General features: G+C 45.0%; 1 protein-coding gene across 4 annotated transcripts in view; it reads left to right on the forward strand.

Moving 5' to 3' along the window:
* Positions 1-16,938, forward strand: part of LPIN2 (lipin 2) — an 819,298-nt gene that overhangs the window by 396,541 nt on the left and 405,819 nt on the right. For all 4 annotated transcript variants that reach the window (XM_069620856.1, XM_069620855.1, XM_069620857.1 and 1 more), the window contains one exon: positions 4,529-4,889. In XM_069620856.1, the coding sequence (XP_069476957.1) occupies positions 4,529-4,889 (361 nt within the window). The remainder of the gene's footprint in view (positions 1-4,528; positions 4,890-16,938) is intronic.

Consider the following 16,938-nt stretch of genomic DNA (forward strand, 5'->3'; position numbering starts at 1 on the left):
CGACAGTGCTGCTAGACAAGGAGGAGAAGATCTTGGAGGCGTACGGGAAGAAGCTGTATTCCAACTCATTATTAAATCTGCATCAGGCCAATGCTGATGCCATGTTGGCAACTGCCAACCAGAGGCTTTGGCGTGAAATTGCCAACTTCCTCCCAAAACTTCTGATGCAGAGCCAATCACGTTTCAAGGCAGCTTTGGCAGAGGCCAAAATGGTGGCACAAGACATCATGGAATCCACCATGGCCCACATTGATACCTCTGGCCAGGCCATTTGCACCGCCACAGACATGAGAAGATCAGCCTGGCTCCGGGTGACTAAATTTAACCTGGACGTCCAGGTATGTATACTAGATGTACCGTTCGAGGGGAGACCTCTTCCACTCCACCACGGACGAAGAGCTGGACAAGAAGAACCGCTCACAAACCGCCAAGTCTTTATCCATACTGGCAAAGACTACGCCCAAGTAGTACACCCAGTCACAGCAGCGCTCCGACAAGGGTCGTACACATGGCCGGTTCCGTGGCTTCCAAGAACAGAGGTCCAGGCAGCCTGACCGCTCACTGACTCAGCATTGACGCAAGCAACACAAAGGGAAAGGGGGTGGTGGGAGTAAGGTCTTTTTCCAGTCTCCCTCCGCCGCAACAGCCTCAGATGGAAAGAAAGCATGACACGCCCCTCCGGGTCCACGTGTTTCCGGTGGGGAGCAGGCTTGCCCTCCTGGCACATTTTTGGCACCAGAAGTTCGTGCACCCCTGGATCCTCTGCGTAGAATCCATGGAATACTGTCTACCCATCCCTTCTCCCCTCCACTCCTGCAAGTTGGGACAGCAAATCTTTTGGCAGAGATTCGGTCGCTCGTTCTGAGTCAGACTTTTACTCCAGGATTTTTGCCATTCAGAAAAAGAACCAGGCGGGCCGGAGAGTTGTGCTGGACCTTTCCACCCTCAACCTCTCCTTACCCCTACAAAAATTCTAGATGGTTGCGCCAGCTTTTATTGCAGAGACATTGTGCAGGGGAGACTGGATGTGCTCCCTGGATCTGAAGGACGTGTATCTACACGTCTCGATTTGGCAGCCCCATCGTTCTTTCCTCCGGTTCAGGATGATGGGCTACCATTTCCAGTACAAGGTCCTTCCTTTTGGCCTCGGTTCGGCCCCCAGGGTCTTTACCAGGCTCACAAATTCGGTGGCTGCCCTCCTCCGGGCTCAGGGCCTCCACATCTACCCATACCTCGACGACTGGCTAGTCGGAGCTACATCTCTGGAAGCCGTTCACCACTCTTCCCAGGCTCTTATGAACACACTGCACGATCTGGGCTTTTCACTCAATCTCAAGAAGTCGCAGCTGCAGCCCATGCAGACTCTGACCTTCTTGGGCCTCATCTAGGACACGTGCTCCGAAAAGATGTTTCCGTCGGAGGACAAGATCACAGCCATCAAGAGGGCCATGACTCACTTCCTCAGCAGAGAAGTGACCTCGGCCTGGTGGTACCAGCATCTCCTGGGTCTCTTGGCAGCGTCCTATTAGCCATCCCCCACCACGAGACTAAGGATGGGCAGGATACAGCTGCACTTTGCGGCATCATGGAACCGGGAGCGGGGCTCTCATTCCGAGATGATCAGTGTTCCTCCATCTCTCCACCTGGACCTCACATGGTGGTCCAGGGACTGCAACCTACGGACGGGCAAGCCCTTTCGGCCTCCCACCCCGCAGGTCACCATCACCACGGACTCCTCATTGGAGGGCTGGGGAGCCACCCTGGACGATCTCTCTGTCCACGGGAGCAGGACCCGACAGGAGCAGGAGTACTGCATAAATTGGCTAGAGCTGAACGCCATCTGGCTAGCGCTCAGAGCGTTCCTTACGCTGCCTAGGGGCAAGGTTGTCCTCATCCAGACAGGGAGGCACCAGATCCCCTCAACTGTGCCGATTGGCAAACAGCTTGTGGGAATGGGCCCTGGAAAACGACGTCTACCTCACGGCAGTCCACCTTCCGGGGGAATCCAACCTGGAGGTGGACAGGCTCAGAAGGTTGGGAGCGGATAACTGAGTGGCAGCTAAACAACCTCGTATCTCAGGAGATACTCAACAGATGGGGTCTCACCAAGAAGTGCCCGCAATTCACCTCCTGGCAGGGACAGGGCCCCCGGCTCCCTGGGCGACGCATTCCGGATTCAGTAGAACGGCATGACAGCATACGCCTTCCCGGCCATTCCGCTGATTCACAGAGTGATCTGCAAGATCAAGGAGTCTCCCCGGCTCAACATCATTCTAATAGCTCGATGGTGGCCGACCGGGCCATGGTTCTTGGAGCTGATCAGCCTCTCGGAGATGCCTCCAATTCACCTTCCGACGGGCCCAGCTCATCCACCCTGCTCCACAGAAACTAGCCCTCACAGCGTGGTTCCTGAGCAGGTAACGCTGGGGCATCTCAGCCTCTCCCAGGCAAATCTGGAAATCATACACCGCGCAAGGAGCAAGGCTACCGGGGCCCAGTATAAAATTGGACCAGGTTCTGCCACTGGGCAGACTTCAAGCAGATCAACCCCTTGGTATGTACTTTGTTAGACGTGCTCTCCTTCTCGGCGCACCTTGCCCACTCAGGTGTGCAGGTGGACACCTGCCGCTCTTACCTCGCAGCCATCCGGGCTTATAGGAACTCGGAGGAGGGAGTCTTCGCCTCCTTCAATCCGATTGTCAAGAGACATTTGACGGGGCTGGTAAGGCTCTACCCTCCCATCAAGAAGCCACACCCTGTGTGGGACCTTAACATAGTCTTGGGCGCCCTGGCGCACAAACCATTTGAACCAATTGTGTCTGTGGACATCAGGCTGGTCACCATTAAGACGGCCTTACTAGTCGACCTCACCTCAGCTCTAAGAGTCAGCGAGATCAGGTGATGGTCGCCTCAGAACCATAATCTACATTTCACAAGGACAAGGTGGTCCTTCGGACACACCCAGTGTTTCTACCCAAGGTATCAACAGCGTTCCACTTGAACGAAGAAATAGTCCTTCCTATGTTTTTCGCTGATCCTAAGGATGAGGCACAGAGTTCTGCACTGGCTGGATGTCAGACGTGCCTTGAAATTCTACCTGGACACGACTAAGGGCTTCCGCAAGTCAGATGCCCTGTTTGTCACTTTCAGAGATGCAAGACCAGGCTATCGGGCCTCCAAGGCCTCCATATCCCACTGGATGGTCTCGGCCATCAAGGAATCATACGAGGGCCAGCACAAGCCACTCCCGTCTAACATGCACGCTCACGCAGTCAGGGCCAAGGCAACGGCCATCGCATTCCAGCGCCCTGTCCCTTGGCAAGTTATAAGCAGGGCGGGCACGTGGCCCACTCCCTCGGCTTTCTGCAAGCATTACTGTTTGGATGCCGGCTTCAGGTCAGATGCGGCTTTCGGACAGGCGGTTCTCCGGAACCTGTTTGCTTAAGGATGGTCTCCTCTCAACCCTGGGGGTACATTCAGCTATAATCGCTCATACAGCATGGAGGAAAGGGGACAGGACGGAAGAGTAATTATAAGTTACTCACCGTAGTGACTAACATACTCTTAGTCCATAGTCCCCTTTCCTCCATACGTCCCACCATCCTCCCCCCTAATAATACTGGTGCCATTAGGTAATGTTAAATCTATTGTCAGTGGGGACTGAGGTGTGGCGCCGGAGGGCAGAGTCAGGGCAGCGCATGCTCCCAGGGCCGCACGCCTCTAAATTTAAAGGGGAAGATGGTTATTCTGGTGAAAAAGGTTCCATCTCCCGTCCCTCGAAGGGAACGCCCATACAGTATGGAGGAAAGGGGACTATGGACTAAGAGTATGTTAGTCACTACGGTGAGTAACTTATAATGTTTAGTATAAACGGATGCTTCTGATTCAGGTATTGGAGCAGTTTTATCCCAACTTGTTGACAAAGGCAGGGAACTCTGTGTTGCAGTAGAAAGAGGTTGAAGGATAGGGAATTGAGATGGTCCACTGTTGAGCGAGAGCTTTGCCATAGTATGGACACTTTGGAAGCCGTAAACCTGCTTTTTTGGAATTTGCTTGACGATATAGACCGACCAGGCTTGTGTATTATTGCTTAATTGCACTTTCCCACCATTTCCTGATTTCTTATGTCTGCTTTACTGCTCAATCTATGCTACCTTGCAAAGGTTTTGTAAGGCCAAGTGTAAACATCTGTTGCTCATCACTGAGGTTGACCGCTCGGAACACTGTCACAAGGCTCGTTCTGAAAATCCCTCTTAACAGAGATGCTCTATTGGCGCATTCTTCAAAGATCTAAATCGCACCAAGACACACGTCATTGACAACAAGGCCCAATGATACCATGCTGCTTGTCTGTTGATTGATTGATAGCACAATTGTTTTTTTCCTCCTTTAGTGATCAGAGCATTTGTTTTGATAATGAGCCAGTGGAAATTCTGAATAGCTAAATTATTTATATTTTTATATATAATATATATATTGTGAGGGTAACGAACTGTCATGATCACCAGTGAATATGTCATCTTTTTAGGTCTGCAAGAAAGAAAGAATGGAACATCCCAAGACAGCCACCATAACCCCATCCGAGAATACTCATTTCAGGGTCATTCTTAGCACAGAAGCCATGGCAATAGAAGTGGATGACCAGATTTCCATGGAGAATTCTATTTGTACAGTATTAAAGCCTGAGCCAAGGTCACATGCCAATATTCCACAGATGGACACCACAGACTCTTCAGTCCCTGTTTCATTGGAACTGAACTTGGGAAAGCCTATCGATTCACCAATTTCACCGACTGATGTGCCCAACCAGTTACTGGATACATTAGAAGTGGATGCTTTGTCGGATTTGAAACCAGTATCCAAAATGGACTCTCCATCAAAAAAGAAAGGTAATAGTCTACTTAAATGGTGTGGTAGTGTACATTCATGGTAATTACAAGACTTAATCAAAGGATGTGGTAGTTTAATCAAATGATTATACACATATTAGAATTGTCTTAGACCTATAGATCAGCAGAGAACAAAATGGTTCTCTGAGCCTGCTGCAAAATGACAGCACAACTGATAAATGTACACTTTGGGTTGCTGGAATGTAGCTCTGGTTTGCCTGATATTTATTATGTGCATCAAACCCTGTTGGGCATTTCAGCACTTTCAATTGTTATAAAGATGTGCAATATGCAAATATAAAACTATTCATGGCAGGTGCAGGTCCTGCTCAGAATAAGAGTGAGGTTATCAGCGAAGCGGTAGTGTTTTGGCAACAAAGCTGGGGTGAATAGTCCATATGAATGGAGTACCTCTTGTGATATTCAGATGTAGCTTGCAGGTTTGGTCTAACATTTGTCTGAACTGTAAGTTATATGCTAAAGCCTGCAGAATGATGGCGAAGATGTTGTATGGATGTACTTTTTGCCTCTAGGAACAAATGATCAATGTCTTGCTTTTGTTTTGTTGAGAAATGGAAGTCTTGAGTCTGAGTGTTTCTAGGGTAGTTGAGCCAGGGGCCTTCGTGGATTTGAAAGTTACTGCAAAGTGAGTGGGTTGGAGCTGTTTTTTTTAATATGCATTACAGTCCAGTTTGTAAATAATGTGAGGTTTGTTTAATACCAAGTAAATTGAGATCAGTAAGGGATGTAGAAGATTTAGACATTTATTGGTGTAGAGAGGTGGTGTTGCGGCAATAACTGTAGTATTATTTGAGTGACATGTTGCATTGGCTGCGAAAAAGGCCTTTGCCAGTGTCTGATCTGGAGAGCTTTAGTGGCTTAGACCAGAATTCGGATATCTGGGTTTGCGAGTAGACGGGGTTGGTTTTGGAATGCTTTTGTAATGTGTGGTGAAGGACAGAAAGGCATATGATGAGTGCCGGACTGTGAGAGATTGTGGAAAAGAAGGAGTATGTCCGCATGGTGCATTCAAGCCACGACTGGATCGATGGGTGTCAAATATGAGGTGGTTAGTCTTTGAGGGGAAATAGATTTGGATTGTGTGGTCATTGTTGGGGAGTTTCTTTTTCTAAAGTCCACGCAAAGGACTTTATAAGACTCTATACTTGGCAATACAGAGCTCCAACTTCTAGTATAAGTCTGTGCCACTCCATGTAGAGGTAGAGATGTAGCTATGGTAGAGCAGCCAGGCTTATTTTAGGAGGGAGAGCAGCCTATAGGAAGGTACAAAACATGTAGCATATATATGGTCCAAAGAAACACTTATACACTTGTATATGTAAAAATACTGGTTTATTTTACATATACATGCATACATACATACGTAAAGATAACTTCAGAAAGGTAAATACTATTACAATAAGCAAACACAGTGTATAACCAACACAGTACTTCTGGTAAGTGAACCTCAGTGAAAAAGACTTATTGAATGGTAGTATGCAATTCAAGGTAAGTAAAAATAACTTTGTAGTACACTTTGTAATTATATTTTAGAGTAGTAGACACAATTCAAAGGTAAATAAGAACCTAACAATTACTTTTCAGAATGGCCTTATGTAATTCAAATGTGAGTAATAACTTTGCGATACTTTGTAAGTTATTCGGTTTCAGGGATAACATGAAGGTACAAGACCAACACAAGCAAGTAAACACTTTACAGCACTTTTAGTTAGTTACTTTTCGGAATGGAAACAATTCAAAGGTAAGTAGGAACTTGGCAATTACTTTTCAGAATGACAGTATGCAATTCAAAGGCGAGTAATAACTTTGTAATACTTTTTAGAATGACTCTAGGCCCTTCATAGGTAAGTAAGAACTTGTTTTCAGAACCTTATGACAGTAACCACACCCACACAAGACAAGTTACTTTAGCAATCTTTTTACAGATCCTAGGCTTTAGGGGTCCTTCACTATCTAGTTCTGAGTCTCTTTCAAGATCAGATTGGAGGTCAAAAAGGCAGGCACAAGCTGTACAAAAGTCAAGGGTTCCTGTGGAAATCTTTGGAAATCTTCAGTAGCTAGTAAGTAGCAGTTGTTGTGGGTAAAAGGGTTCAGGGGCTTTGGAGAAAGCTTCCTGCATGTATTTCAGCATTGGGCCTGGGCGAACGTGTACGGGCAAACTCCCAACTACACAAATTATCCCCCTACCCACACAGGAGCGACAGAATTACCTGGATTCCCAGAGTACCTTAGCAGTGATGAAGAAGATGAAGCTGGATGCCTTAATGCTGTAGCAGCTGTAGACCCGGTCCCATGTTCATTGGTCATGGTGATGAAAGGAGGGACTGTGCATGGGATTTCACAGCAGCAGACCAGAGAGGGGACTCCAAGCAAAGGATTCTTTGTGTTCCAATGTTTATCTGTAGTTTTGGTCAGAGACGCCACTGAAGAACGCTTCTCGTCTGATCGCCTTGCTTGCTTGGTCCTGCACTCTGGTGAGAGGACTTTGTGGAGTGGAATATTGCTTCTGGAGGTCCTGCAGAGGTCCACCAAGATTTTGGGAGGATTTGTTCAACGGAAGAAGATGGCTGCAGCACGTTGTGGGATGGCTCAAACTGCAGGTTGTCCTGGGACTGATCATGCACACCAGTCCATGGGAGGAAGTCCTCTTCAGAGCTTCCCTGTCAATTCAAAACGGGGTCAGGACAGCAGCGGTCACTTCAGCAGGCTTCACTGGTTACTGGAAGGGGCTGCAGGCGTCTCTGGTAGTCTTCCTCAGTTCTTATGTTGCAGTGGTTGACTTGTCTTCAGCTTCAGCATCCAGGCCATTTATTCAGGAACCCAGCCAATCAGCACTCATGCTACATTCAAACTTTGGCAGGTGGGTCTGCTTTCAGGACAGCCAGCCTCCCAATTGGAACTGGTTCCAGGCAGGCATGCCGGAAGACAGAGTTTCGAACTCCTCATTCGTTTCCTGATTTCAGACACTCTGGAGCCTTGGCGGGCTTCACAAAGAATTCATGCCGAAGACAAAAGTCAAACCAGGGTCTCCCCCCTCCAGGACGGCCGAAGAAGGACGAAGAAAGGACAAGCACACAAAAAAATGGCAAAAAAAGAATACAGCCATCGTTTTGGGTCAATGGTAACCCTTCTGTGCATTACCGGGGCTGGGAAAACAGCCTGTGTGTAATGATCGTACAAAAGTCGGTATAACATGTCCACTTCCATCATCCATTCAGGTATGCTTGTCACTGTAACATAAATGGGTTCCATAATAATGTCCCCTCAAAAATATCGCCATGCAAAAAAATAGCCGAAAAATTGCTGTTTTTTGTGGGGACATTATTACATTATTACATGGACCATGCAGGGGACACCCCCGCAACCCTCAAACCCTTTTTTATTTTTCATGGGGAGCGGGGGACACCCCCACCTCCCCCGCTCCCCCTGTCCCTATATATATATGATCACCTATATAATGTCGCCACAATCTTTGCCCGGCGACATTATACACGGCGACCATATATATAGGGATATTATTATCTGATACCCATGAATGTTACAGGAACAGTGAGAAAAGGGATACATTATAACCCCTCAGCACTCAACATGAGGTAGGGTGGTCTGGTCTCACAATATAACATGTAAAAGGGATACACAGTATCCCTCTACCCTTGGGAACTACTTCACCCAAGGAGAATAAAAGAAACTACAAAGGGAAGCCCAAAGGGCTCTCAGGAGCACTGCACAAAAGGTGCTGTGTGCTACAAAAGTAAATTACAGATGTCTCAGAAAATATGGAGTGATGCAAGACTCCATAAAATAAAGTACACACATTATGAACTAGGGTTCCCATACAATGGAGCAAAAGATGAGTGCGTTGGAAAAAGGTTCCCTCTTACTCAGGAGAACAGACCAAAACATCCATGAGTCCAGCAAAATGTGCTGGGGATCTCGCAGGTGATGGAGATTTTGCTTAGAAATGAAAAATCTACCTAACAGTCATCACCCGTATTTAGAGCTGGCACTTGAGGCAGTGAATGTCAAGAATGCAAGTTACGTTTAGGTAAATGTGTGTATCCTCTTCAAATTGATACCCTCCGAAGTTATGCAAGTTGAATAGAGCAGGCAAGAGGGTCCCTGGGGCCACCCCCTCAGCAAACGTGCTTGTTGGATTTAAGTAAATACTTCATGAAAGATGTGCTTGTAGCCTCCTTCGCATATTCTGAAAATACCACTAACCTTTGTTTGTCATTTTCTTTGCAGTTTTCTTTGATATGTTCTTTCTCAGTGTAGGACTTGCAGAGGTAAATCCTGTGCTCCTGTTCAGTGCCATTTATCTTCAGTGCTTGGGAAGCGTGCACTGGAAGCTCTCAAAGATTTTTAGAGATAGACAATCACACTGACTGATAGTGCAGACACCCTTCTTGCCATAGTTTTTGCACCCAACGGCACACCCAACATGGCAGACATAAATTCAGGACAGTTTTTTAAATCTCTTGCAACCGACTCAGCCACAGGAGTCACTGCGCCCTTCACAATTGCACCATCTCTAAAAGTACATTTGATTTTTATCAAATAATTTGCAACTTTGAAGGATGCCTCTGTAACAGCATTTGCATTGCAGCATTTAGTTTATCTACTTTTTAGGATCGCAGTGGCCTCCTCTGGACAAGCTATTTTCATAATTGTGTTTATTATTGCAAAATGCCTCTCAAAGTTACTCTTTCTTCCCACTTTAACTTGGGCACCCTAAATTGGAAGTAAAAAAGATCTAGTTCCCACAGGATTGAAATGGTCAATCTTTTGCCTTTTTTTGGATGGTGCGTCTACATCCAGGATTTCAACAAGCTTAGTTTTCTTTTGGACCTGCATGGGCAAAAACAATCTGAGGAGTATTTCAATAAATGTGTTATGTGTTTTCTTTCAAAACTGGCATGCACCAAGTTCTGATTTATCAAAATATAAAATACACTGCCAGTTTAGCCTATCCGCAATTCATGCAAATTGCTCACGTCAGGTTAAAAAATTCAGCAAAGGAAAAGTAAGCCAAAGCCGACTTTGTTGATTACACTTTAAGGTTTTCATGTCAAAATAATTGGCAAGATTGAAAAAACACACGTGTAAAAACCATATGTACAAGGTATTTTCAAATGAAGTGCAAATCACAGGGCTAAAATAGCATTCAGTTTTATAGCAATGACTTGAAACGTGCACACATCATATAACAACCCAACAAGATAATACATGGATCGTCATATTAATATTTTGAACAAAGAGGGTATGGTTGTAGCAAAGGGCAACTTATCCATAATGGGCGGTGACCTGCCACCCATCGGCCCTTCATGAAGGAGGCAGTATCCCACTGAACAGCTCACAAGACCGCTGCCTCTCCCTGCAGGAATCACGCAGGCCATTCTGGTGCATGACCAATGGGTCAGGCCTGGCTTGCACATACAGCTCTCTGACATATTGTCGGCTCCAGCATCACAAAAATTGTATAAATGACCATTATGACATAATGTCTGCTATAGCTCAACAGGTGTTTTACAGTGGCAGTGCCGGCATATCCCACATACTGTTGGTGACCAAGCATCTATTGGAATTTTGCATGTGTTTGATAATTACTTTATGGTGAGGTTTTGCTCAGCTCATTGTTTAGCTAAAACAGTGCTCATCAATTGCACCATTTCAACCTAGTATTGAAAAGGCTCAAAATTCCCTGCCACAATTCGAACATATGAATACAGGTTCTCCACAGATTTCTGCAGATTTCCCAATTTGTGTACCTTGCCAAAAGGGATCAAACCTATTTGTTGTTTTCCCATCCCATGGCTCTCCTCAATGTGTTCTCCTTGTACTTGGCACCCTATTTGTAAAGTGCTTTGTTACTTAGTAACTAGGTTTAAGCTTTATTAATCCTATACATAACCAAAATATGAACATACAAACCACTGCTCACTTTTCTCGCCCTATTACTTAATTCGTACTTTTATTTCGTAAAACATAGGCTGAAACATCATGTTCTTTTTAACTCTTGGCATTGATAGTACATATCATTTTATATTCCTGCTTAGTTTTTATAAATGTAGGTGGACAAGCACCAGAATGCATTGCAGCTAGTAGTTTTCCACATTTGCTCAAATGTGAAAATGCGGTTAGCGATTGCAGGGCACGTATAGAGGTGGGCTCCTCCATATCACAACAAATTCAATCTTAACCTTTAATACAAATGGGTATCTACTGCATTAAAAATAAAAAATAAAGAATGTGTTATTTTACCATTAGCAGAATCTTGTACCGCTGGATGTATCTTTTATATCTATATTTTTTTTCTGGCAAGCTGGGACTACATGGATTGTCTTTTTCTTCTGCAAACACACGCACGCACACACACATGCAGAGCAAAAAATTATTACAGCGAAGGCTTTATTTTCCCCATTCTGATTGAAAGCCTACAGTTACCAGCAGGCAAAGAATGTAGACTAAATAAATCTAAACAAACACAGTGAGACTGAAAAGATCACAAACCCAGCTTTCACGTGGCATGACAATTTATGCACCCCTTTCCTTTCTAAATAGCCAGCATTTGCATCTCTTGGTGACAATGGGCTCAATGCACATTCCCATCTACCTTTTGTTATTGGTAGTTAACCCCTTGTTGGCACTCTCCCGAGCCCTTCAAGACTAGATGCAGCCCGCGCCTCTCACTGTGTACACGCCTTTTGACTGTTTGCTAGTGTTGGGGCGATTTATCATTTTTATGCTTCATGCCCTCTCCTAGCGAGACCCCGGGCAATTTATGCTGGACTTCTGGACCTTTTTCTGAAATCCTGACCGAGTTGAGCCTTTTTCCACTCATTCATTCTTATGGGATCTGTCTTTTGGAACTCTATTCTTTTTATTTTACCTGTCCTATGGAGTCTATTTTCCTCCATAACTCTTAAAGGCTTCTGTATTTTTACTATTGTAGCACATCCCTCCTTATTGACAGTTGCTGGGGACCCTTGGGGTCCTCCTTTCGGATTATTTTCTTTATCCTATAGTAACAACAGTTCTTAAGGATCTCTCCTAAAACTTTATAGTCTGATTGGTACACACCACCTTCTCTCTGCTCCTGTGACTTTTCAGTCACATAGACAAACTCCTAGTTAATGCTGGTGGCAGTGTACGGGTCCTACCTACTATTGTGTGTTTTCTGTGTGATTTATCTGTTGCAGGCTATGTCCATAGCCTCTGTAGTGCACAACGGGGGCACCCAAGTACTAACTTGGGGCCTTCCTTCTTTTTTCGCTATTACTAGTGTGGTTGTTCTTTGTCAGCCCTTCTTCCACCATTCTGGGAGGGGAAGGCATGTGTGTGTTCTGCCTTTGGTGGGAAGCCTTGGGTGTGCAACCTCACCCCCAGGCTCCAGAGTGTCTGGGCAGGAGGAAGTGGGGGAGGAGTTTTCCACCCCTTGTCTTTGTCTGCCAGAGTGCCTGAATGGAATCAGCTCCCACTGGGGGTCTGGCTGTCCTAATTGGACAGCCAAACACCCCTTTCCGTAAACTTCTGAGGAAGATTGCAGAGGAGTGAGTGCTGGAATGGGATAAAAGGTGAGGCTCCAGGAGTGAAAAGCAAGTGGACCACTGGAAGCCGAATTAACCAAAGCAGAAGATGACCAGAGATGCCTGCAGACCCTTTGCAACACCGTGAAGCGACCACTGCTGTCCTGAGCCGGTTTTCTGTGCGACAGAGGAATTCCGAAGAGGACTCCTTCAATTTGACTGGTGGGAACAACCAAATTAACTTTGATTTAAGCCATTTCCTGAGGTCCTGTGAGTTTCCAGAGCTGCAGAACCCCATTAGCAGGAGACCTGCTGCCCATTTCGAGTGCATTGTTCTGGAAAGGCCGAATTAGTCCAAGTCTTTGCTGAGCCCTCAAGCACACTCCAGAGACACAATCCAACTCACCCAGACCCCCTCATCAGACTGTGGGACTGCAGGAACTGAAATAAGATTGACCGGGCAAATCGCGTCCTTTGTTGGTGTTGCAGAAAAGGCGCCTAAACCGCAGCGTGACCAGAGAAGTTGATGAAAGCCATGCCAGAGGTCTAACCTCCCTCGAGACTGCCGCTGAGAGATCTCATCCATTTTCCTGCCTTTCGCCGTCAGACCAAGGAATCCAGAGGTCTGATCCACAGCTGCAATGTGAGGGGAGATTTCCTAATGTCCTACTTGGAACTAAGACTTTAGTAAGCTATCCCATTGGTTTGTAGATCCTCAACTCTTAGTATCAGTCTGTACTACTCGGAGACCTTCGTAGAGTGACAGAGCAGTAAGGCTTATCTTAAGAGGAAGATTTGAGCTATAGGGAAGTACACTGAACCCAGTTAGTAATGCACATCAAAGAAACACTCTTACATTTATATTAAAATATAGATGTATTATATGTACACAAGTCACTGATAAATACTTAGCACAATAAACCAACACACACAGGTATACTTTACAATCTTTCAAAAGGCCACTTCTTAGTTGGTCATTGCTGAATGCGCACAATTGTTACAGGAGTTGAACAGCTCTACTGTACTATCGGTCATACCGCGAACCTCTTCATGATAAAGACTGCAGAATTTAAAGGCCACACCCTAGATAAGGTCCCACTTCTTTTGTTTTCTTTGCATTACTTTCGTGATATACATACTCTATGGTGGAATTTAATTTCAGGTTGACAAATCCGTCCTAGAAAGGTGCTTTTTGTTGCCCTTTACAAAATACACGAGTAAAGCCAAATGGTAATAGATTCCCATGTAGTCGGAAAGATCCAGTGTACAAAAAACATATTCACAAGATTTTAAATTAAAGTGTCCTGCCAGTTTTGCAGTCTGATCTAAGGAAACAAACCTTGTTGGTAGACCATTTATCACCAATGGATGTCAAAACTAACTAAACTAAGTTATACATGTATCATAATTACATGCCAGGATCCTGCTGAAATGCTGCAGAATATAATGGTCTATTTTACCTTTTTAAATACATTATTTTTGTAGTTTTCAGCCTTTATTGACCACACTTTGTTTTCCTTTCTTGATGTTCAATATGGGTTTGTACTTTAATGTGCTCTACACCCTGCCTCCTGTGCCCTTAGCATTGTGTGTGCACCTGCCTCCTGCGCTGTATCCTCATTAATCTAGCCCAACCTATTAGCTCAACCCAGATAACCTATTCATTTTCTCACCATTTTCTTTTCTCCCTCTGTTCAAATAGCTGATGTAACCCACTCATTAAAGTGACATGCAAACTGCAAAAGCTGTGCTGAAGCAAGACCCACTAATGTAACATAGCAAATGATATACAGTTATGCTAAGAAGTGAAACTGCTCTGTTCCCCCCCCACCATATATTTTGTGCTTGACTAGATGTGTTGCTTTAAGTAACAATAAGGCTCGTGCTTAAAAACAGTTGTTTTGAAATGCGTTTTTACAGATTGTTGCCTCTCTGCTTCTTGGGTAAATGTCTTACTGGGGGAGGATTTTACCACTGTCTGGGTCTGTATTGTTTAGCCTTTAGATGAGTTGCCAGTCAAAATTCCCCACCAGGTATCGTCAATCATTCCCTTATTCGTGTAAACATCAAAAGAAGGGTTCGGGTGTAAGAATTTCATTGAACTGCTCAAGAAGCCCGACGATACAGATATTGCACTAAAAGCTTGATTACCCATCACAAATAGGAAACCAGGGCACGGAATAACCAGATACGTCTGATGAGCAAATGTCATTATTTTGGATGGAAGAGAGGAGGAAAACTGAGAAGGAAGGCCGGTAACAGCTTTGTGGTCTTCTGCTCTGTTTACCAAATCAAACAAAATTCAGATTTTGATTTTATTGGACTAACTGAAAATATTATGCTGAGAAAGTAGTTCTATTAGCTTTCAAAGTCCCAAAAACGACTTAATCAGATGGTGGTCATACAACAAATGAGCAATAATGGGAAACACAGAGTTGGCATTGCTACTGCATAGAAAGAGAAATGAAAGACAAGGGATTCTCCCATTTTGAACTCCATTGGCTGCAGGCAGTCATATGCGAGGGACTTAGGGCCTCATTAGGACCCAGGCGGTAAGGGGTTTACGCCGGCGTAAACCATGGCGCCCCTTACCGCCTGAGTACGAGTTCCCTTAGCGCCATGGTGATTTTAACGCCTGCTTTTAGCAGGCGTTAAAATCCATGGCGCTAAGGGACCTTGTTGTTAATTACGCCACCGTAATTTACGGTGGCGTAATTAACGGCTTCCCCACTCCCATTATGCCCTATGGGGCCAGAAATGGGAATGGGGAAGGGTAAATGGGGATTGGGGACTTACCGCCCCGCCAACCTCGGAATGGGGCGGTAAGTCCGCCAACCCCCATGGCGGAGTTGGCAGCTTAGCGCCATGGACCATGGTGCTAATAGCGCCATGGTCCTCCGCCAAGGTCCTAATGAGGGCCTTAGTCTTGAATGGGCCCTTTAATTAGAAGGCCATAACAGTAGAAGGTATCCGGCACATAGTCAACACTGAGAAGCAGTTCTCATCGCTCAGAAATTAAATTTCAAGCAGAGCCATGGTATTCATTCAATGTTTTGCATGTAATGAGTCCAAACACTGAACCACAATGAGCCTAATAAGTGCAACCCAGTATGAAAAGAAACACTAAGGCTATTGAAGAGAAATTCCCAAATGTTTGCTTCAAAGGTACACCGTTTGCAGATATGCTTTTTCACACCTTTCCTGCTGAGCCTAAGGTCTTTCTCATATACAGTGATTTTACAGGCTTTAGAAAAGTGCTAAGTACCGCATTAAACAAGTCTATTATAAATACATTATCTAAAACAGCTAGCTTTAACCACGAAAGGCCCCTTTATGTGGCCAGTATCGATAGATCCTTGGCATTTAATTAGCTAAAAGGGGCCAAATTATGGCAAACATTAAAGCAATGGAGTCTACATGTAGGCCTTCTGAATACTTTAATGTATATTCATTCAGTGATTAGATTGTGAATTAGGTTAAACCTGCAGGGGGAAACCACAAAGGAGGAGTACGCTGCAAATGGTTTGTGGCAGGGATGCGTATTAGTGGCCCCCTCCCAAACCCCACTGGCTTGTTTAATCTTTACATCTCAGCTCTGGGAGAACCACTCTCACGTGTGGCATTTGTTTCTCTTAAGATAGGCATGACAAGAATTAGCTGACTAACCTATGCAGATGATGTTCTACTAATGGACCATTCCCATATAGGCCTACAACGACTCACTCCTTTGTACATTATACTATTAAAAATGATCTCGAACTGAATGCGTCAAAGACATAAACTATTACATTCACAAAATGCCCGTCTAAAAGATATGGTTATAGATGGAGGGCATGTGATATTCGGAAAAACACTAACAAATTTACTTACTTGGGATACTGTTTGCAATCCTAACCTGCAACTGAGTTATTCTTCAGCATTGGATCTTTCATAGATTCAAATGCTATGAATATTCCCCATCGTCAGGCTTGGAATCCTCAGTTACCTTTTGATTGCCCTTGCTAGAAGCAAGAAGAACCTAAAATATGTAGTCTTACACCCTTATTATGGGTGGTTTTGGTCCCACCAATGGGACCTCGGGTAGCCAGAGACTAGTCCATCCTCTTCCTATTTCCTTCAGATTCTAACCACATGTTGAAGCTGAGGAGTCCTCTGGTTTTTCACCACATAGAATCTAGGTTTATACTTCAGTGAAAATGGGATTTTTCTTCTACTTCTGAAAAATGTATCAAGTCTACAACAACAACGTGTGGCAGATAAGTCGGGATGGAAGGCAAAAGGAGACCCCTTTTTAAGGCCTGTGCCACCTGTGGTCTAAAGAATATATATGAGGGCGATAAACACTCTTACTGCTTATACCCCCACCACTCGTTTGACAATTGCTCTATCTGTAGAGGTATTAGCTCCAAGGCACTCAAGGATAGAAATCTGAGTTTGGTCTGCTGGCTCAATGAGGAGGAACTACCCTGAGTACCCTCCCAACGTCGGACCGACAAAAAGCA

The sequence above is a fragment of the Ambystoma mexicanum genome, chromosome 5q, assembly GCF_040938575.1.
Source record: "Ambystoma mexicanum isolate Mex_15411 chromosome 5q, UKY_AmexF1_1, whole genome shotgun sequence".
Lineage (NCBI taxonomy): Eukaryota > Metazoa > Chordata > Amphibia > Caudata > Ambystomatidae > Ambystoma > Ambystoma mexicanum.